The following is a 23,295-nucleotide window of genomic DNA, read 5'->3' as shown; positions in this document are numbered from 1 at the left end:
GTTGCTACACTGATGTGTTAATTATAGTTGCAGGCAAAATCTTTAGTAGTTTGCCAACAACAGTATAATTGCTACATAGAGACTCTGATATATTAGATAAACAAATTTATTTTGTAGAATAAAAACACTTAAGTATAAATCTTGTTTTGACTGCCTTCTTTTCTAGGACTAATTAAAACATTATTCCTGCATCTTTATGCCAAAGTAAAATGAGAAAGAAGGCAGAGAGAAACAGGGATAAAGTTGAGGAATGTATTTTTTTAAAAAAAGATTTGTTTGAAAGGCCGAGTTACAGAGAGGAGGAGGCAGAGAGAAAGAGAGAGAGAGAGAGAGAGGTATTCCATCACTAGTTCACTCCCCAAGTGGCTGCAACAGCTGGAGCTGAGCCGATCCGAAGCCAGGAGCCAGGAGCTTCCTCCAGGTCTCCCACGTGGGTGCAGGGGCCTAAGGACTTCATCTTCCACTGCTTTCCCAGGCCATAGCAGAGAGCTAGACAGGAAGTAGAGCAGCTGGGACTAGAACCAGCGCCCATATGCGATGCCGGCATTGCAGGCAGTGCTGGCTTTACCTGCTGTGCCACAGTGCCAGCCCCAAGGAATGTATTAAAATTTTATTTATTTATTTGAAAGAGTTACAGAGTGAGAAGGAGGGAGAGAGAGGGTGAGAAATCTTCATCAGTTGGTTCACTCCCCATGTGGCTGGGCTGGGCCAGGCCAAAGTCAGGATCCAGGAGCTTCTTCCAGGTCTCCCATATGAGTAGCAGGGGCCTAAGCACCTGGGCCATCTAATTCTGCTTTTCCCAGGCCATTAGCAGGGAGCTGGATTGGAAGTGGAGCAGCCAGGACAGGAACTGGTGCCCATGTGGGATGCTGGCACTGCAGATGGCAGCTTTACCTGCTACGCCACAATGACAGGCCACTAAAATTGAGGAATTTAACAGACTTTGTTAGGCTAATTTTAACTTGAAGCCATACCAAGAAAGAGAAGATGGCCAGTTGTGGTTCTTCAATAAACTGAGACCTTTGCAACATTCTGTGATTATTTTATAGGCATTTACGTTATCTTGGATTAGGGTTTTCAAGTCATCCTTTCTGGGAAGGATTTTGTCCTCCTCAGGCTCTGGTAACAAATGTCATCTGCTGCATGAGGAATAAGAAATTTGAAGAGGAAAGGAGAACGGTGTGAACGTCACATGGAGGAGGATAAATGAAGAACCATCTTCCCTGTGGACTTGGGAAAAAGCTGTGTTCAGATCTTTGCTGAGGCTGCCTGTCAGCCTCTGCAGGAGTCAGGAAGACAGCCTCAGAACCAGAGTGGAATTGGATGGCGACAGGACTGAGTGCACAGTCAGGGGATCAGAGATGATGGTGAAGACCAGCACATGGCCTGATCAAAGGCCGAGAGTCCTGAGGAAGGCTGTGATACTAATCATTGTTGCGGTGGTAGGAACATAGCTTCAGTGCTACTGCGAGACACGAGACACTCTTCTTTGGCTTTCTGGATTGGCTTCTTTTCTCCCAGGCCATTCTTTCTTCTTCCTCACCTCATTAGGTTCGAGTGGCATAGCAGGTAAAGCTGCTGCCTACAACGCTGGCATCCCATCTGGGTGCTGGTTCGAGTCCCAGCTGCTCCACTTCCAATTCAGCTTCCTGCTAATGGCTTGGAAAAAGCAGTGGAAGATGACCCAGGGTTTGGGCCCCTGCCACCCATGTGGGAGACTTGCAAGAAGCTCCTGGCTTCGGCCTGGCCTAGCCGTGGCTTTTGAGGCTATCTAGGGAGTGAACCAGCGGATGGAAGCTCGCTCGCTCTCTGTCTCTCCCTTTCTCTCTGTAGCTCTTTCAAATAAAAACAAATGCATCTTAAAAAAAAAAAAAATTACACCAGGACTTTGTCCTCAGATCTCTTCTCTGTTTCCTTAGAAGGCAGACTCCCTAGGTGATTTAATTCCATTTCAAAGAGAGTCATCTCTCCAACATGGACCAACATCTCTAGACCTGTCCTCCTTGCTGGCAGCCTAATCCTGCCTGAAGGCCTAAGAAGCAAACTCAGTTTGTCATAAGCAGAGCTGTTGTTTTTCCCTCTCTGTCCAAAGTGGCCCGCCCTTCCTTCATTCTTACCCATTCTTTTTGTTGTTCAAACCTAAACTAGGGGAGTCACGCTGGCCCCTTTTCTCACAGGCTGTATCGGTAAATTCTGTATCTTGCATCTAGTTTTTTTTTTCCCCCCATTTTTACTCTAGTCTGTGTGTCAGTACCACTGTAACTGCTGGTCTCTGTGCTCTGTCCATGTTCCCATGCAGTATATCGCAGTGCTGTAACATGACACCTGAGATTGGGTAATTTATAAAGAAAATAGGCTTATTTTGCAGTTCTGGAGGCTGGAAGGCCAGGACTGGGCAGCTGCATCCTGGCTTCTGGTGAGGGCCTTACATTGTTTCCACTCATGGCGGAAAGCAGAAGGGCAAGCAGGATCCCATGGAAGACCAGCAGGAGGGCTTCTCTTCCTTTGTAGCAGCCTGCTCTTGTAGTGACTAACAGTCTGCTGAGAGCGAGAGCTCACTCCTGGGAGAGATGGAAGTGGTCTGTTAGTGAGGGTTCTGTGACAACACAAGCAGATCCTGTTAGACTTTACTTCCCCATACAGCTGCTGGGGAATAGGATTAAACATGAGCTTTGGTGGGGACAAGCCATATTCAAACTACACAGCACAGTAGCCATAGTTTGGAAATGTAGTCAGATCATGTCATGCCTCAGCCTAAAAATCCTCCACCGGCTTCCTGTAAATTTTAGAATAAAAATTCTCTGGCCGGCGCCGCGGCTCACTAGGCTAATCCTCCACCTTGCAGTGCCGGCACACCAGGTTCTAGTCCCGGTCGGGGTGCCAGATTCTGTCCCGGTTGCCCCTCTTCCAGGCCAGCTCTCTGCTGTGGCCCGGGAGTGCAGTGGAGGATGGCCCAAGTGCTTGGGCCCTGCACCCCATGGGAGACCAGGAGAAGTACCTGGCTCCTGCCATTGGATCAGCACGGTGTGCCGGCCGCGGTGGCCATTGGAGGGTGAACCAACGGCAAAGGAAGACCTTTCTCTCTGTCTCTCTCTCTCACTGTCCACTCTGCCTGTCAAAAACAAACAAACAAACAAAAAAAACAAAAAACAAAAAACAAAAAAAAAAAAACAAAAAAACAAAAAAAAACAACCCTAAAAATTCTCATCTTGGCCACAAGGCCTCACAGAATTTGTCCCTCAGCTGACTGTCTCATCATCATTTACCTGTCTGGCTAGACTGGTGCTCTTGCTGTTCCTTAAACTTCATTCAGGTCCTCACTCAGATATCACCTGCAGGAAGAGAGCAGCCCCACACACTTTTATCTAAAATAGCCCCCTCTGCTAGTTCCTGTGTCACCTTTTCTCTCCTAAGCCTGCTTTATTTTTCTTTCCAACATTGTATATACATTCTCTATGAGTTAATTATATGACTGTCATTAGAATATGAGCTCCAAGAGGACAGGGACTTTGTTTCGGTAGATCTTCAGGTCTTGAGTATGGTAGACACTCAGATATTTGTTAAATGATACAGTATTTCAACCATTTACTTTGTGCGAGGCCCTGGATTAAAACTTCACATGAGTCAGTCATTAATTCTTAAAGCAATCCCATAAAGTTAGGCACTATTATTATTGTGCCCATGACAATAAGAAAATTGAGGTTTGCGGAGTTTATGTGCCCATATTGTAGATGGACCTGAGATAGCATTGGATACTTAGAGTGGGGTCAGGTTGACGCCTCTGCAATATTCTGCTTCCTTCACTGATAAAATTCTTGAAAACGGTAGAAATATTTTTTAGGTCAGTTCACCTTTTGAAGATTGAGTATTAGATTGAATTATAAGACAAACTTCAGTATTGGATCAAGAGACACAATACTTTTGATGTAGGAATGGACCCTTCTTTCTGCCCTGCTCCCACAAACCACATGCTGCAACTTATGGGTTTCTGATGCCAGACACAGTTCTCAAGGAGTCATTATATTGTACAAACAGCAAGTAAGGGTCTGAGACATTCTGCACTGGTTGATGTGTTCTAGGTAATTTGTCTTTCCACATCCACTCACACTTTGCTCCAGTCTAGCCTCCATGCTCCAGGTGGGAGGCATTGCAGTCAGATGATAGACGGTGGTGTGGACCTGAGTGGTAATGGTGGTGGTGGGAAGCCATGGGGTCCTGGATATATTTTGAAAGTAGAATTCACAGGGCAGATCGGATGTGCAGTGTAAGAGAAGAGAGTCAAAGATGACTCCCAGATCATCTGTGAGGAATCGCTTGTGTGCATGGTGCAAGTCTGGAGTCCACTGGGTATCCAGAGTAACCCTAACAGAGAGAAGCCCTCAGGTGTAGGACGTGGAACAGGGGCCTTGAAAGGTGTTATTAAAGGAAATAAAGCAGTGTGAATCTACGATGCTTAGTGTAGACTATGTTCTGACTCTAGTCCTCAGAAATATGCCTGGAGTCCATTCTTTGCAAGACAAGTGGTGATTTGTCCCAGACAGAGCCTGCAAGCTAATGACTTATGACCTAGGGGTGGGTGCTATGTTTGTAACAGCTTTTATGTTGGTGAAAATATGGTTTAGCTGTTGAATGAATTCACTAATTACTATAATTTCATTCTTGTGTACATACTTTGAGAAGCAAATTAGAAGTCCTACACACTGCATTTCAGCTCAGTTGACCTTGATACAAGAACCACTGTGTGAATTACTGTCTTTCAGTAATGAGAGAATACTTCAAAAAGTTTGTGGAAACTTAAATTAGCTAAGTTTATTTTAGTATAAAATTTTCAAAAAAATTTCCTTATTTAGTTGAAAAGCAGAGTGATAGAAAGGGATAGACAAAGACGGAAGGCGACGTTCCCTCTGCTGGTTTACTCCCCAAATGGCTGCAACGACTGGGGCTGGCCCAGGCCCATGAGGGAGTCTAGAACTCCATCTGAGTCTCCTGCATGGGTGACAGGGCACCAAGCACTTGAACCATCTCCTGCTGCTCCCAGGGCATATCAGCAGGGAGCTGAATTGGAAGTGAAGTAGCTGGGAGTCAAACTGGGGCTCCAGTATGGGATTCTGACATCGTAGGCAGCAGCTTAACCCACTGTGCCACAGTTTCCAGCTGTAAAAAATGTTTGGAAGCCATGGAGCCAGTGTTGTGACATAGCAGATAAAGCTGCTGCCTGTGATGTTGGCATCCCTTATGGCTCTGGTTCATGTCCTGGCTACTCCATTTCCAGTCCAGCTCCCTGCTAATGGCCTGAGAAAAGCAGCAGAAGATGGCCCAAGTGTGTGGGCCCCTGCCACCCATGTCAGAGACCTAGAAAAAGCTCCTGGTTCTGGCTTCAGCCTGGCCCAGTCTTAGCTGTTGTGGCCATCTGGGGAGTGAACCAGTAGATGGAAGATCCCCCCCCCCCCACACTTTGTCTCTCCCTCTCTCTCTGTAACTCTTTCAAATAAAATAAATCTCAAAAAAGCTTGAAATCCGTGCATAGGTTTTTCATAATTCACATTTCTCGTGACCTTTTTGGAGATGCCTTATATATGTGGATTTCAGAGGTTTTTTTTTGCATCAAAATAAGCTTATCATTTAAATATATATGATATATATTTTTTATATAATTTTTTTCTTACAGTGAGCTAGCTCCCATCTGCTAGTTCACTCCCCAGATGTCTGCAACAGTGAAGGTTGGGCTGGGGCCAAAACCAGGAGTTGGCTATGCAATCTTGGTTTTCCGCATGGGTGATATGAACCCAGTTACTTGAGCTATCGCTGTGACCTCCTAGGGTCAGCATTGCCAGGAAAGTGGAGTTAGGAGCTGGAGGTGAGAATTGAACTCAGGTGCTCTGATGTAGTCCATAGTGTGTCAATTGCTAGGCTAAACACAGGCTCCCATAAGTTACCTTTTAATTCCATTTCCACAAGTTAAAAATATATATATATTTTAATTATATTTGAAAAGTAGAACAGAGGCTGGTTCATCAGGTTAAGCCACCACCTGCAATGCTGACATCCCATATCAGAGTGCAGGTTCAAGTCCTGGCTGCTCCACTTCTGATCCAGCTACCTGCTAATCTGCCTGGGAAGGTAGCAGAAGATGGCCTAAATGCCTGGCCTGCTGCCACCCACCTAGGAGACCCAAATGGAGTTCCAGGCTCTTGGCTTTGACCTGGCCCAACCCTTGTAGCCATTTGGAGAGACAACCAGGATGGAAGATTTCTTTCTCTCTGTCTCTCCCTCTCTTTCTGTCATTCTGCCTTTCAAATAAATAAATAGAACTCTGTGAGAGAGAGAGGGAGAGAGAGCGAGTGAGCTTCCATCTGATCTCGACTGCCTGCAACAGTGCTGAGGTAGGCTGGAGCCAGAAGCCTGGAACTCCATCTGGGTCTCCCATGGAGTGGCAGGGATACAAGCACATGCTATCAGCTGCTCTCTCCAGGGTGCACATAAGCAGGACACTAGATTGGAAACTGAGGTGCAACGTGACCCCTGCCTCTCCAACATAGTGTAGGCATTCCAAGCATGGCTCAACCCCTGTACCTGCCTCCTCCATGAACTTTCTGAAGTTCCCTTGTACAATTCTCTCCCTCTTTTTCTGTGAAAATCAAGAAAATCTGGTATTTTATATGTATGTCATGCAGGTCTGTACTGTTTTGGTTTTTCTTCTTGTGTTCTTGAAAAATAAAATTCAAGTTGTCCGTGACCTATGGAGGACATTCAGCTGACACTTATTTGGTGAAGGACAGTGCAGAGAATAATCGTGGGATTTATGAAGTAGTAAGAGCACCACAGACTTTAGGGCACAACTGAGAAAGGACTTGCATGTGGTATGTTGACACTTGCCAAGAAATAGAATTGTTGCCTTATGCTGTAGCTTATTTCATGAGTTAGTGAACTTTTCTTGTCAGTTTTAAGACCCTAAAATATTATCATACCAACCAAATATTGAGAGAGTTTATGACAGAATTGATTACTTTTCTGAGAGATGGGCATTCGGCCTAGCAGTTTGCTGTGTCTGTACCACATGGTGAGTGCCTGGGCTTGAGTCTCACCTCTGCTCCAGGCTTCAGCTTCCTGTTAATGTGAACCCTGGGAGACAGGAGGTAATTGATCAAGTAGGTCTCTGCCACCCATATGAGAGGTTGATTGAGTTCCTGGCTCCCAGTTTCATTGTGGCCCAGCGTCAGCCATTGCAAGCATTTGGGGAGTGAATCAACAGATGGGAGTATTCTCTGTCCATCTGTCTGTCTCTCTCAAATAAATTGTAAAAATACATTTTTGGGGGAAAATTAATGTTTTTGTAGTGCTCATTTAATTCTCTGAAATAGATGTTATCTTAATTTTAAAGAGGATACAAAATGCAGTAATATCCAAGATCATGCAAAAAACTATAATATTTTTATGTTTTATTTTATTTATTTATTTGAGAGGCAGTGAACCAGGTAGCAAGTGAGCTCCAATCTGCTGATTCATTCACCAAATGCCCACAATGGATGAGGCTGGACAGGGGCAGAGCCAGGAGCTGGGAGTGCAGTCTCGGTCTCCCAGAGTGTGGCAGGAAACCGATCACCTGAAACATGTTGCTGTGTCCTGGGGTCTGCATTATTTAAGAAGCTGGAGTCAGGAGTTGTAGATGGGATTGAACCCAGGTATCCAGTGGGATTTGGGCACGTTAACCTCTAAACCAAACCACCACTCTTAAACATATTTCTTAATTCTTAATGTTTAGTGTATTAAAAGACATTGATATGGAGATACTGGTGCTGGCCCTTTGTTCTAAATCCTGCACTCTATTACATACACTACACCTTCTCCCTCCACCCCCCTCCCCTTTTCCAGTGATTGGAAATATGTTGTTTCTTGGGTTAAAGGAAACAAATTAGGTCTCAACCATTATTAATTCAGAAGAAAAAATCCTTTGACATATGTGAAAACGTTGACTCATTGTCCTTGGAATAACAGTGGATTTTATAGACTCCAGAGAGTTCTGACAAGCTCAAATGCTGTCATTAACATTTATCTTTTTTAAAACAAATTTTTTTTCTTTACTTGAAAGAGTTACAGAGTGAGAGTAAGAGGGAGAGATTAATCAATTGATCTTCCATCTGCTGGTTTGCTTCATAGATGGCCGCAATGGCCAGGGTTGGGCCATGCTGAAGCCAGGAGCCAGAGCTTCATCTGGGTCTCCCACATGGGTAGCAGGGCCCAAGTACTTGGGCCATCTTCTGCTTTTCCTAGGTTATTAGCAAGGAATTGTATTGGAAATAGAGCATCTGGGACTCGAACCATCCCTCATATGGGATGCCAGTGTCACAGGTGTCAGCTTTACCCACTACGCCTCAGTACTGGCCTCTAACATTTATCTGTATATGACTCTTTTGTCATTTGTAAATTCTAGGATTTTAAAATTATTTATTAGGAAATAATTCATACATTCAGAGTAATACAATATGTATATAAACAGAATAAAATAAACTACTCTATAGATAAAGTTAGAGAAATTTCCAGGGACTTCTAAAGATTTCACTCATCCCACCCTCCACCCCCAAAAAGGTAGTGAGGATATTAAATTTTTATATTATTTTAAAGGATCTTAACGCTCATGTCTTTCCTTTGGGAATTGAAATCTTTTAAATATTGTGGCTAAATCTCATTTTTTTTTTTTTTTTTTTGAGAAGTACAGTTACAGACAGTGAGAGGGAGAAACAGAAAGAAAGGTCTTCCGTCTGTTGGTTCATGCCCCAGTGGCTGCATCCATTGGAGCTGAGCCTATCTGAAGTCAGGAGCCAGGAGCTTCTTCCTGGTTTCCCACGTGGGGGCAGAGGCCCAAAGAGCTGGGCCATCCTCCGCTGCTTTCCCAGGCCACAGCAGAGAGCTGGGCTGAAGAGGAACAGCTGGGACTAGAACCAGCACCCATATGGGATGCCTGCGCTGCAGGCAGAGGATTAACCTACTGCGCCACAGCACCAGCCCCTAAATCTTATCTTGCTTGGAGAAATTGTTATATAAATAGTTCTTGAAAATTATATTTTGATTTACTTTGGATAAAATAAAAGGCTTTTGTTGATATAGGAATTACTAAAAGCCATTTCGTTTTGAATTTTTAAATTAGAAAAATGTGTTAGTTTTTGAGAAGGAAATATTGAAGAAGAGGAAAAGGATTTCATGTGAATCCAGGAAGCAAACTCATTGTAGTTTTTCATTATGGAAAAAGGAACAAAGAGGATCTGAGAACTAGCCCTTTCTTAAATTATTCTGGGCAGAATTGGTAGCTGAAAGACTGCGTGGAATATGGCTGCAAAGTTCTGCAGCAACACATGTCCAGAGGTGGGAAGGGTACTTTACCTTGGTTTTGGAGGCATGCCCTGCCTCTCCTTGTTACTGCTGAGCCACTGCCATGGGGAATCCGGCTCATGTAATATGACTCTTGGGTCTGTTTTTGTTTGTTTGTTTGTTTTTTGGTAGAGTTTGTGGGGTTTTATATCTTCTAGGAATTTTAATCCTCATAGTTCCCAATTTTAAATTGATGCAGAGTTTTAAACAATGTCTTTGAAATAATGTATTGGGGGGATAGTCATATAGATGTACAAGTACATACAAATGTGCATAAAAATGCCTTACTGCCTTTGACTTGACAATCACTGCATGTAAGGAATACATATTTAAATGATGGTATCTTGGCTGAGATTATAAGCCCTGAAACCAGAGCCAAGTTGAATCCTGGATCTTCTACTAGCTAGCTGGCTCTGCAGTCTCGGATAAGTTATTTAACCTCCCTGTGATGGTTTTCTTATCTATGACGATAAGGAAACATCTGCCTCATTAAGTGGCTGAGAGCATTAAAAATTAGAGAGTACTTAAGGCCACGAGTAAGTGCTCCATGAATGTTTGCTATTATTAAAATCTCGTATTTGCTGGCTTTTGGATAGAAGTATGTTTCTTTGCTTATATTACATTTCTGAATAGGGAGATGTTCCTTCTAGAGCCATGTCTCCTGGTCACGTGGCTATATGCCGTGTGAGCCTTATTAATACCCTGTCAGCATTTGAGGTTGGAACATAAGTGTGTAGCCGTACCCAGTGGAATCCAGCAAGAGAAAGAACTAAGCACCATAGCAACGGTTGCTATTTGTGTCCTGAGCAGCAGTTGCCCGGGACAGATTTATTTTTTAATCCTGATCTCACTGATAGCCTGGGATGTGGCTCTGCTGTTGAGAAGTGGATTGGTTGAGACGGCCAGGCTTTGAGATTTCAGGACCACATGTTACAAAGATTCTGTTCCATGTGAAATGTGAGGAGCTAAAGCTCTGTGTGTGTGAGAAAGGAGGCGATTAAGCTTTGGCACTCACAGTCGGGACCTGAAGTGTGCAGTGTGACTGGATTAATGATGCAAGAAATCACTTTTAAGTTGGGCAGCCAGAGAGGCTTCATGCTTTTTAGTCAAAAAGTAATTTTTGCTGTTTCTAACAGTCTACAGATGATTTTGCAGTTGGTGATCCCATTCAGCAGTAAAGTACATTCATGTATATTATATATATATATACACACACATATACATATATGTGTAATAACTTACATATTTGTTACTTGGTCTGTGGATTTCAGAAATAAGACTATCTTTGCAATGAATGCTTCATTACTAAATGTTTTTCTAAAGTAGATAGTAAGACCTTTAAAAAGACTTGTTTCAAGTAGTGATTAGATTAATTCAGTGATTCTCTTTTATTTCTGATGTATTGAGGTAGTTTAAACCTGATGAGATGCTTTAAAAACGTAATATGGGGCTGGTATTGTGGCATAGCAGGTTAAGCTCCCGGTTGCTCCACTTCTCATCCAGCTCCCTGGGAAAGGAGTGGAGGATGTGGAGCAGTGGAAGATGGCCAAGTGCTTGGGCCCTCACACCTACGTGGGAGAATGGGAAGAAGCTCCAGGCTCCTGGTTTTGCCCTGGCACAGTTCTGGCTGTTATGGCTATTTGGGGAGTGAATCAGTGGATGAAAGATTCTCTCTCTCTGTCTCTGTCTCTGTCTCTGTCTCTCTCTGTCTCTCCCCCCCCATCTCTCTTTCTCTGTAACTCTGCCTTTCAAATAAATTAGAAATAAATCTTTAAAAGAAAATAGTAATACGGCCCATTTCGAAGTTTTTGGCTGTGTAAACGGAGTATTACTAGGTACATACCATCTGCCGCTGGTAATACCCAGTGAATGTTTCTGGTTTGATTTTTTTTTCAAGTCTTAAGAATGCAGTTTTTGCTTTTTGATTGCTTTATTCATATTTAGCAGTAAGAATTTGCTGATTTAGATGTTTTGAGTGTGTAATAGTCTATAATGTTGAATTAAAGAAATAGAAGGAACTTGAGTTAAATAACTAAACATTTTCATCTTCTAGGTATTATTAACCCAAAGAACCCAAAGGAAGCTCCAAAATCCTTCAGCTTCGACTACTCCTACTGGTCTCACACCTCGGTGAGTGCCCTAGCGTTGGAGTGTGCTGGCTGTATACCCAGTGCCATTATGTTTCTCCATTTGTCTTTTCTCCAAGCCAGAGCAGGCCCAGGTCTTGTTTTATGAGTATGGTCTGGCATGAGTGTATTTTTTATAGAGTGAATACTATCTGAAGAAGAAGGTATTTTCCTTAATATAGTATTTTGGCTGATAGAAAGTTTATGAATAATGCATACACAGATATAAAACTGATATAGTTTTTGCTAGATTTATACTGATTTGGACATCCCTTGAGGATGTATTTGTTAGTATCTTAGGATTCTCATTATGTATATTATTGTGCCAAAATAAAGATGGCTAAGTGTGTTATTAATTTTGAATTAAATTTTGAGTAACTGGCTACAAAATTGGAGTGGCCATATGAAAAACTTTTTTTTTCTAAATTAAAGTAGGACCACACAGGTTTTGAACATTTTGAAGGGACCTGTAAGCCCACAACACAAACAAAAGATGCCCAAGCATCTAGGAAGATGGAGAGTGGGGCAGGCTGGGACCACAGAGAAGAAAGCCTCTCTGACGCCCGCCGTTGTTTCTCAGCAAGGACTTGCTTCTGTTAGCAGCCATGTCTGTTCCGTGGGCTTCTGTTTCTGGTTTGCATATATTACATTTCTGAATAGGGAGATGTTCTTTCTAGACCCATGTCCCTAGATGAGGGATGTTTTAAACAACGAAGTCGTACTGTCAAGGAAAGAACCTGCAAGCTATGTTTGTCGGGAGGTAGCCACACTCGCTGGAGTGAGTTCAGCAAAACGTTTTTGTATGTGACTTGATCTTTGATCTGTTTTTCTCATTTTTCACTTAAGAAAATCTTGGAGTTCCCTGTGAATGGAAGGAGAGATACATTAAGGCCATGGAAGCTAAAATGTAGTTTTGCCAGATAAATTAGTGTGGATATTTCTATATATGGCTGACCTGGATAATTCAAATAGTGTGTGTGTTTAATGAGAGGAAGAAACTAGGTATAGGGGGAACTTTAAAAACGTATAGTGTATTTGAAGTGACTGTTCTTATTCTAAACACTTGTTTATTATGAAAGTAATAACAGTATAGGAAAGAATATGAATAAGATGTGATTTATTTCTCTTTTTAATCTTGACAGCCTGAGGACCCCTGTTTTGCATCTCAGAATCGTGTGTACAATGACATTGGGAAGGAAATGCTCTTACATGCCTTTGAGGGCTACAATGTCTGTATTTTTGCCTATGGACAGACTGGTGCTGGGAAATCTTATACAATGATGGGTAAACAAGAAGAAAGCCAAGCTGGCATCATTCCACAGGTAAGAATAAAACAGCAGGACATGTGTGCATCATTACTCCGAATCTTAACTTGTTTTAACAATTTATTTTGACAAACATTTATTTAGGGACCATCATATGCAAGGAACGAAGATAAACAACCTGTTGTTCCTTTCCCTTAGAGGAACTTAGAGTTGAGTGGAAGAGTAGACATGTCTGCCCGTGCCTTTGAAGGTGGGAAGCTTAGTGCTTTGTGAAGATTCTGCTGTGTACCCAGTGCCATTATGTTTCATATTTGGAGAAGTGGTTCCAGCTTCTCAAAGCTCTGTTCTGAATCTGGGGGACACTCACTAAGTGTTGGTGATTTGGTTTTCTTCAAGTCCCATTTATAGATCACCTCTAAAGAATTATATAATTATTTTTGTTTTTTTTTTTTTTTGAAGAAATTTATATATATATTTATTTGAAAGGCAGAATAGAGTGACAGGGAGAGAGGGAGATCTAGAGACAGACATATCTTCCATCTACTGGTTCACTCCCTAAATGGCTGCACCAGTCATGGCTGGGCCAGGAAAAGGCAGGAGCAAGGAACTCCATACTGGTCTCCCACATGGGTGGCAGGGGCCCAAGTGCTGGGGCTAACTTCTGCCCCCTTCCCAGGAGCATTAGCAAGAAACTGGATTGGAAGCTGAGTAGCCAGGTCTTGAACCTGCATTCCAGTATGAGATGCCAGTGTTGCCGGCTGCAGCGTAACCCACTGCTGTAATGTTGGCCCTTTAATTTATTCTTTATTTCATTAAATACTATCACTTTAAACTTTCAGTCGTCTGAGATTTCTTTTTCTGAAATAAATTAGTATTGCTTCTTTAAATCTTTTATTGTTTGGGAATGGAGAAGAGTTCTGATATTTAGAAATGACTCCTTTTTAAAATAAAAGGACTGGGGTTTGCTTTTATTAATGATATTTGGGGTTAATTTTCAAGTGTTATTTTATGATATACCTAATGACATTTCTGTATTCTGAAAATATAAGGATTATAATTGTAAATTCAGCTATTAGTAAAAATGCTCAATTAATAATAAAGATTAGGAATTTTTGAGAAAAAAATTGAATATATGTATTTTTCTTTTATTAAAAATTTTATAAAGATTTATTTTATTGAATTGAAAGAATTATAGAGAAAGGTAGAGATAGAGAGAGAGGTCTTCCATCCGCTGTTCACTCCCCAAATGGCCACAATGGCTGGAGCTGCGCTGATCTGAAGCCAGGAGCCAGGAGCTTCCTCCTGGTCTCCCACGCTGGTGCAGGGGCCCAAGGACTTGGGCACTTGGGCCATCTTCTACTGCTTTCCCAGGCCACAGCAGAGAGCTGGACTGGAAGAGGAGCAGCCGGGACTAGAACCAGCACCCATATGGGATGCCAGTGCTTCGGGCCAGAGCGTTAACCCACTGCGCCACAGCACCGGCCCCTAAAAATATGTATTAAGATGGAAATGTCATAGGCTAATCCTCCATCTTGCGACGCCGGCACACCAGGTTCTAGTCCCGGTCGGGGCACCGGATTCTGTCCCGGTTGCCCTCTTCCAGGCCAGCTCTCTGCTGTGGCCTGGGAGTGCAGTGGAGGATGGCCCAAGTGCTTGGGCCCTGCACCCCATGGGAGACCAGGAGAAGCGCCTGGCTCCTGCCATCGGATCAGTGCGGTGCGCCGGCCGCAGCTCGCCAGCCATGGTGGCCATTGGAGGGTGAACCAACGGCAAGGGAAGACCTTTCTCTCTGTCTCTCTCTCTCACTGTCCACTCTTCCTGTCAAAAAAAAAAAAAAAAAAAAAAAGATGGAAATGTCTTTGTATATAGTAGTAGCAATAATTATTATACTAATCAGAGAAGAGATTATATAGTACTCAGGGGCCCAAGGACTTGGGTCATCTTCTACTGCTTTCCCAGGCCATAGCAGAGAGTGGGAAAGGAAGAGGAGCAGCCGGTACTAGAACTGGCGCCCATATGGGATGCCGGTGCTTCAGGCCAAGGCATTAACCAGCTGCACCACAGCACCAGCCCCATTTTTTCAAATTTCATCCGAAATATTAATTATGCCTTGGAGTTTATGGCTTTTATAATTTGAGAGGGGAGGAGGAGGAAAGGGGTCTTGCTAATTCATTTAGCACGCGTGGATATGTGGAAATTCCTTAATTTGTGCTCTTCATGCCTCTCTTGTTTGCTTCCCTAGTTATGTGAAGAACTGTTTGAGAAAATCAACGACAACTGTAATGAAGAAATGTCTTACTCTGTAGAGGTGAGTGCAGGCCTGGGTTGAAACCAGAGGCCTCTCTATTCCCTTCCCTCACATACTACTTTTAGATGGCTCCAGGTTATGACTGCTACACATCACTTAACTGTTCCCTCAATTTTGTACTGTTGGACTAAGCTTGGATTATAGTGAATATTGTTGTGATTAAGTCTTTGTAAGTTTGTGCCTTTATTTTCAGTTTCTACCTTTGTATGTATCTTGGTTGCTAATGCTTCTGAATTGCCAAATGGCCTTTTTGTAAGGTTCTTTGCTAATTAGATAAAGCAAGATTCCTTTTACGTAAATTTGAATTTCTTTATTTGTGTGGTTGACTATCTTATAAATTATGCATTTGTCTGTTTACTTTTTTTATTCATCTGTGTGAACTCTTCCCCTTTAATATTGTTAATAATGATTTTTTAGAGGCATAGGTTTTTGTTATTTTTTAAAATATTTTTATTTATTTGAAAGTCAGAGTTACACAGAGAGAAGGAGAGGCAGAGAGAGGGCTTCCATCTGCTAGTTCACTCCCCAGTTGGCTGCAATGGCCAGAGCTGCACTGATCTGAAGCCAGGAGCCAGGAGCTTCCTGTTCTCCCATGTGTGTGCAGGGGCCCAAGGACTTGGACCATCCTCCACTGCTTTCCCAGGCCATAGCAGAGAGCTGGATCAGAAGTGGAGCAGCTGGGACTTGAACCTGCGCCCATATGGGATCCGGCACTGCAGGCAACAGCTTTACCTGCTGTGCCACAGAGCCAGCCTGAGGCATAGGTTTTTAAAATATATATGATCAAATCTCTTGCCCCTGTTATAATTGTGTATGAGCTTGGAAAGTTACTCTCCAGCTGGTGTTCACATTGGCCCTTTCAAGAAGAGGTCTGTGGGCCGGCGCCGCGGCTCACTAGGCTAATCCTCCGCCTAGCGGCGCCGGCACACCGGGTTCTAGTCCCGGTCGGGGCGCCGGATTCTGTCCCGGTTGCCCCTCTTCCAGGCCAGCCCTCTGCTGTGGCCAGGGAGTGCAGTGGAGGATGGCCCAGGTGCTTGGGCCCTGCACCCCATGGGAGACCAGGAAAAGCACCTGGCTCCTGGCTCCTGCCATCGGATCAGCGCGGTGCGCCGGCCGCAGCGCGCCGGCCGCGGCGGCCATTGGAGGGTGAACCAACGGCAAAGGAAGACCTTTCTCTCTGTCTCTCTCTCTCACTGTCCACTCTGCCTGTCAAAAAAAAAAAAAAAAAAAAAAAAAAAAAAGAAGAGGTCTGTGGCTTACTTTATACTCATTATGTTTAACAAAACTTCCTCTCGTGTGTGTGCTTCATGAGGCTGGTGTTACACATACACATACCCTTTGTTATTCAGTTTCACATAACTGAAATTATTGGGTGGGTATTTGACTACCAGTTAAGATGCTGTAACCCTTACCAGATTGCCTGGGTTCAATACCTGGCTCTGCTCCTGACTCTAGCTTCCTGCTAACGCAGATCCTGGTAGGCAGCAGTGATGACTTGAGTAATCGGGTTCGTCCAACTGTGTGGGAGGTCTGAATTGAATTTCCAGCTCCCAGCTTTGGACCCTCGCCATTGCATTTTGGAAGTGAACCAGCAGATGGGAACACTCTCTGTTTTATCTCTCTTCGTGTCTCATAAATAATTTTTTTTTTTTTGGACAGGCAGAGTGGACAGTGAGAGAGAGAGAGAGAGAGAAAGGTCTTCCTTTGCCGTTGGTTCACCCTCCAGTGGCCGCTGTGGCCGGCGCACCGCACTGATCCGAAGGCAGGAGCCAGGTGCTTCTCCTGGTCTCCCATGGGGTGCAGGGCCCAAGCACTTGGGCCATCCTCCACTGCACTCCCTGGCCACAGCAGAGAGCTGGCCTGGAAGAGGGGCAACCAGGACAGAATCCGGTGCCCCGACCGGGACTAGAACCTGGTGTGCTGGCGTCGCAAGGTGGAGGATTAGCCTATTGAGCCATGGCGCCGGCCTCATAAATAATTTTTAAAAATTGTTAAAGTGTTCTACCAATATGGGCCTGTTGTTTCGAGAAATTAAGCTGCCATTCGAGCAAACTGTGGAGGTTTTTTTTTTCTTGGTATGTGCTTGATTTTTTGTAAGACTCACACAATTCCTAATTGATTCACTTAATTTCTTTGATTTTTTTTGACCTGTAATATATTACATAAATTTATAAGTTGTTAAGAATTCTACCTTATGACTATCATACTGCAAAAGGGAATGTGTTACTCTAAGAATATTTGTGCTAAAGTGCATTTTCTGAGGGGCCAGCGCTGTGGCATAGCAGATAAAGCTGCCGCCTGTGGTGCTGGCATCCTATATGGGTGCTGGTTCAAGTCACGGCTGCTTCACTTCCAATCCATCTCTCTGCTGTGGCCTCGGAAAGCAGTGGAAGATGGCCAAGTCCTTGGGCCCCTGCACCCGCATGGGAGACCCAGAGGAATCTCCTGGCTTCGGAGCAGTGTAGCTGCAGCTGTTGTGGCCATCTGGGGAGTGAGCTAGTGGATGGAGGACCTCTCTGCCTCTGCCTCTGCCTCTGCCTCTGCCTCTGCCTCTCTGTAACTCTGCTTTTCAAGCAAATATGTCTTTAAAAAAAAAGAATTTTTTGGCTGGCGCCGCGGCTCACTAGGCTAATCCTCCGCCTAGCGGCGCTGGCACACCGGGTTCTAGTCCCGGTCGGGGCGCCGGATTCTGTCCCGGTTGCCCCTCTTCCAGGCCAGCTCTCTGCTGTGGCCAGGGAGTGCAGTGGAGGATGGCCCAGGTGCTTGGGCCCTGCACTTCATGGGAGACCAGGAAAAGCACCTGGCTCCTGGCTCCTGCCATCGGATCAGCGCGGCGGCCGCGGTGGCCATTGAAGGGTGAACCAACGGCAAAAGGAAGACCTTTCTCTCTGTCTCTCTCTCTCACTGTCCACTCTGCCTGTAAAAAAAAAAAAAAAAAAAAAAAAAAAAAAAAAAAAAATTCTGAATAGCCTGTCTCATCCTGTAACTTGTTTTGAGTCAGATATAGATTCTGATTATAAGTAGTGTAAGAGGACACCGTTTTCCTTCACATTAGTCAGAGTGCACAGGCTTATTTGGAGTTCAGCATAGGTTCCTCATTGATACTTTGATTTTTATCATATTTGTGGGACCTCCCCTATTCCCCCTTTTTTTTTCTTAAAAATTTATTTGAAAGTTAGAGTTACACAGAGAAGAGAAGGAGAGGCAGAGAGAAAGAAAGAGGTCTTCCATCCTCTTGTCCCCCAGTTGGCCACAACTGCCGGAGCTGTGCCGATTAGGAGCCTCCTCCAAGTCTCCCATGTAGGCGCAGGGGCCCAGGGACTTGGGCCATCCTCCACTGCTTTCCCAGGCCATAGCAGAGAACTGGATGGCAAGTGGAGCAGCCAGAACTTGACCCGGCTCCCATATGAGATGCCAGCACTGCAGACGGTGGCTTTACAGGCTATGCCACAGCACTGGCTCCCTCATTCTCTTTTCTACTTATTCTGCTTTTTGCTGTTTCCAAGACACATGAGGTAATTCCTGCATCTGGGCATTTGCAGATTTCCATTCTGTCTTCAGTGTTCCCTGGGTATCTTTCCGACTACTGGTTTCTCACTTCTCAGTGAGGCTTTCCTGAACACCTTACTGAATGTTGTGGCTTTCTTCTACCCCAGTACTCCTTGTCCTGTTGTATTTTCTTTTTTCTATTGTACTCATCATGTTCTAACATTCTTTGTGAGATACCTAATTTTTATGTTTGCTGTTTATTGTCTGTCTCCCTTGCCAGACTCATAAGCAAGCCAGGGCAGGGATTTTGGTTTTAGTTACTGATGTCTGCCAAGCGCCTAGAAGATAATACTTTGCAGCGAATTGGATCTGCCAGGTGGGGGCCTGTAATGGTTTAGAAGTCAAAGAACTAGTGATGACTTTGGATGGATTCACGTAGTAGAGCATGCTAACCTTTACCCAGTTATTTGGGGCCTCTTGGTCTCCAAGATGATATACTGTCTTACTGGGGTTGCAGATTATATGTATAAATTTAGGAATGCAAGATTAATTAAGTGCCATCTCACTTTCCCAGATGATTTGTTCAAAATGGTATTTTTAGTCTTGTTGTTTTACTTTCATGATGGATTAGTGACTTTATCTTTCAGGGTTCTCAATTTTGTAAACTGATTTTTAAGTACAGTATAATGACACAGTGAAGTCAGACTGAAAGGAGAAGGCAATAGAAATGGAGATGTGTTTCCATTGTAGATACTCTGAAAATGTGTCTGTAGAAATTGAACGGTGAAAAATGTATATTGTGTGTTTGATTCAGAAGGGTCCAGTTCCTGAGAGAAGCAGTGTGAGGTGCCCTGCCCTGCGAGGTTTACCCTGTTTCGGAGGCTTGTTTGCTTAGAAGTCTGACTTTGAAAATACATAAGGAGTGGAGCCATCCTGCAAAGTCACATTCTTGAGTGACGCTCATGTAACTCATGTTTAGAAACCAGCATGTTAGTTTATTACTTACTCGTGAGGAATAGCCATCATCCAGACCAGAACATTCGCATTTGCAAGAGTAGTATATTGTTTTTCTGTGGATTGACTTCTAGTGGAACCTTGTTGTTGATTTGGTGATCATGGAATTCAAAGGGTGGCAGTTGATTAGATAAATTAAATGTTTAATTGCTTCAGGTTAGGAAATGATAGCCTGGGGTAGGCATTTGGCCTGATGGTTAAGTTGGGTTAAGATGCTACTTGGGATGCCCACATGCCATGTCCGAGTGCTTGGGTCTGAGGCCTGGCTCTGCTCCTGCTGATGCTTCCTATGGGCAGCGGCAGATGATGACTCAGATAGTTTTCCGTGCCACCCAAGTGGGAGACCTTACATAGGTTCCCAGCTCTTGGCTTTGGCCTGGCCCAGCCCCAGTTGTAGGCATCTGGGGTATGAAGCAGCAGATGAGATGGCCTGGCCCAGCCCCAGTTGTAGGCATTTGGGGTATGAACCAGCAGATGGGAGCTCTCAGTCTGTGTGTATGTGTGTGTGTGTGTGTGTGTGTGTGTTTGCCTCTCAAATAAAATAAATAAATAGTTAAAAAAGAAATGGTAGCCTAATGCAGCTCATCACAGTGATAGGAATGGTCCTGCTCACTGGACAAGAATTTGTTGTTTGAGGCTTCCTCTTCCCGACAAACGCTGGATTGTTCCTGCCACTATTAGTGACCAGCCATCACCCCTTCTGATGGGTGCATTGCTCCTAGTTAGAAACAGTGTGGTTAGAGAAGCATAGTCACCAGTCTGTCCTGTCCTCCATGCTTTGAAATGTTGATATTTCTTAATTTTAACTCTGGTAAAAGTCTTATTTCTAAACTCTTGGAGTCACCTATTTGTAAACCCCAGTTACTGACAAACATGTGTGTTTGAGAAAAAACTTTGATAACTGTTAGATTTCTACTAAAATATCTTTTCTGTCTAAGTGAAGTAATAGCTACTATGTGCCAGAATTTCCTAAGAAAGTCAGAAAGCTAGGTTTTTGTTTGTTTTTGTTTTTTTAGGATTTATTTATTTGAAAGAGTTAGAGAGAGGGAGAGTCTTACTGAGTCTTCAATCTGCTAGTTCACTACTCAAGTAGCTGCAACGGCCAGGGCTGAGTCAGGCTGAAGCCAGGAGCTTTTTCTGAGTCTCCCACATGGGTGGCAGGACCTCAAGCACCTGCTGCTGCTTTTCTCAAGCCATTAGCAGGGAGCTGGATTAGAAGTGGGGCAGCCAGGACATGAACTAGAGCCCATATGGACAGCTTCACCTGCTATGCCACAACATCATCCTCAGATGGCTGGGTCTTATCTGTACAGTGGGATATCTGTGTTAATAGGGTAAAAGGGCCTAGAACGTTGAATTTGTAAAGCCATCACCAGAAGGGATGATGGCTGGTCAGCAGCCTTAATTACAGGACTTTTAATAATGATTTAAAGTCTTTGCATAGTGTATGATTTCTTTTTCCAAGTCCTCCAATTGACTTTAATATGTTCCTAGGTGAGCTACATGGAAATTTACTGTGAGAGAGTACGAGATTTGCTGAATCCAAAAAACAAGGGTAATTTGCGTGTGCGTGAACACCCACTTCTTGGACCCTATGTAGAGGACCTGTCGAAGTTGGCAGTCACCTCCTACACAGACATTGCTGACCTCATGGATGCCGGGAACAAGGCAAGGTAAGGCAGGAAGTAAATTCATAACTGAGGTCTTTGGCACGTCCTGAGGCTTTTATTATTGGTTAAGGGTTTGAGGCCACATTTATAGCTAAGAGACTTTCTTTAGTTGTGGAATCCTCTGATCCTTTGGCTCTGCTAGAGAGCCAAGAGCTTTAGCATATTAAGTATCTTGCTTTTCATCAAAACAATGTACTGCCAAAACATGTTAGAACTTTGCTTAAGTTTTACTCTTAGGTCTTGATCGAATCGTGGTGAGATGTTAGTTCATGTCTGTGCGGCTATCATAGTAACTGGTTCTGGGACAAAGGAGCACCTAATAAATACTAACAGTTAAGTGCTTCCGTGGTTTCTAAAGGGATTGCTGGAGTTTGGAAAATGATTCCAATGGGAGTATCTGTAGAGTGCATGGTGACTTGATGGGCTCACAAATAAGGCAGTGCTGAGAGCAGTTGTGTCTGTGACAGTCTTGCACTCTGAGTAAGAGTAAGCCTGCTGGCGGTGATTGTTATGGTTGTAATATGGAGACTGCTGTCCATTTTAACTCTCATCTAAGAATTGCTTTGTCACATGGTCACCTTTATGTTTATTTAGGACAGTGGCAGCTACCAACATGAATGAAACAAGTAGCCGTTCCCATGCTGTGTTTACCATTGTTTTCACCCAGAAGAAGCAAGATTCTGAGACCAACCTTTCCACAGAGAAGGTAGGAAAACTACAGTCTCTGGGCTTGAATTGAGACGATGGGATTGTTTTTTTAAATAAATATTAATTTGAAAGGGAAAGAGAGAGAAATCTTTGATCCACTGGTTTACTCCCTAAATGGTCCAGGGCTGGGCCAAGTGGAAGCTGGGAGCTAGGAATTTCATCCCAGTCTCCCATGTGGATGGCAGGAACCCACGTACTACTGCTTGCCAAGTGCATTAGCAGGAATTTGGATGAGAAGCAACAGAGCTGAGACGCACACTGGCACTGCAGTATGGGGTGCAGGTGTTCCCAGCAGCAACTTAGCTGCTGCACCACAGCACCTGCGTGCCCCAGGGTGGAGATTTTGAGAAGTCCCTTCTGCTGCCGTCTGCATTGAATGGAAGGAGGCGAATTGCTCTTTTGTCCACTGGAAGCTGCTTTGTAGCCTGCGCTTACCAGTTTTATTCCGCTCTGTACACATTTTCAGTATGCGTTCTGAATTGAAGCTGCAAGGTAGAAAATACAGCTAAGAAAAAGGAGTCTCAGACCGTGAGTCTCACTTTGTGCAAGACAGTTAAACAGTTCTGTGGGGGAGAAAACCCTTCTCTTCTTCACTGGAGCTTTTAAATTGTTACCTTATTAGCTGCCTTTGGTACGGAGTTGCTCCTTTTTTTTTTTTTTTAAACTTTGAAAGTGTTGCTCTGAGATAAAATATTTAAGCAAACAGTCAGAATTTGCTGTATTCCAGGAAAATAATTGCACAACAGTTCTGATGTTTAAATATCTTTGCTTTTATTTTCTGATTTTCTTCCTCTTTTTTTTTTTTTTTTAAAGATTGATTTATTTGAAAGGCAGAAAGAGGAAGGGAGAAAATGAAAGAGATCTTCCATCTGCTGGTTCCCTCCCCAAATGACTGCAACAGCCAGGGCTGGGCCAGGCCAGAGCCAGGAGCCAGAAGCTTCTTCTGGGTCTCCCAAGTGGGTGGCAGGGGCCAAGCACTTGGGCCATCCTCTGCTGCTTTCCTAGGAACATTAGCAGGAAACTGGGTCAGAAGTGAGCAGCTGGGACTTGAACCAGCACCCATATGGAATGCTGGTGTTGCAGCTAGTGGGCTAATCTGCTTTAGCATAATGCCGATCCTTAGGCTACTTATTTTGAATCGTGGCCCTGCTAGTTTTTTTTAAAATTGTTTTCAGATTTATTTATTTATTTGAAAGAGTTACAGTGAGAGAGGAGAGGTCTTCCTTCCACTGGTTCATTTCCCAAATAACCACAATAGCCAGGGCTGAGCCAGGCTGAAGCCAGTAGCCAGGAGTTTCATCTGGGTCTCCCACATGGGTGCAGGGGCGCAAGCCATTGTGCCATCCTCC

General features: G+C 43.9%; 1 protein-coding gene across 22 annotated transcripts in view; it reads left to right on the top strand.

The window, feature by feature from the left end:
• KIF1B (kinesin family member 1B) overlaps positions 1-23,295 on the top strand; it is a 174,757-nt gene that overhangs the window by 31,450 nt on the left and 120,012 nt on the right. For all 22 annotated transcript variants that reach the window (XM_089301499.1, XM_089301493.1, XM_089301492.1 and 19 more), the window contains exons 3-7: positions 11,420-11,496; positions 12,635-12,814; positions 15,000-15,065; positions 21,063-21,241; positions 21,833-21,944. In XM_089301499.1, the coding sequence (XP_089157625.1) occupies positions 11,420-11,496; positions 12,635-12,814; positions 15,000-15,065; positions 21,063-21,241; positions 21,833-21,944 (614 nt within the window). The remainder of the gene's footprint in view (positions 1-11,419; positions 11,497-12,634; positions 12,815-14,999; positions 15,066-21,062; positions 21,242-21,832; positions 21,945-23,295) is intronic.

The sequence above is a fragment of the Oryctolagus cuniculus genome, chromosome 7, assembly GCF_051225735.1.
Source record: "Oryctolagus cuniculus isolate XC-2025 breed Fujian yellow rabbit chromosome 7, ASM5122573v1, whole genome shotgun sequence".
Taxonomy (NCBI): domain Eukaryota; kingdom Metazoa; phylum Chordata; class Mammalia; order Lagomorpha; family Leporidae; genus Oryctolagus; species Oryctolagus cuniculus.
Note: the sequence above shows the minus strand (reverse complement) of the source record. Positions and strands in the feature narration are given on the sequence as shown.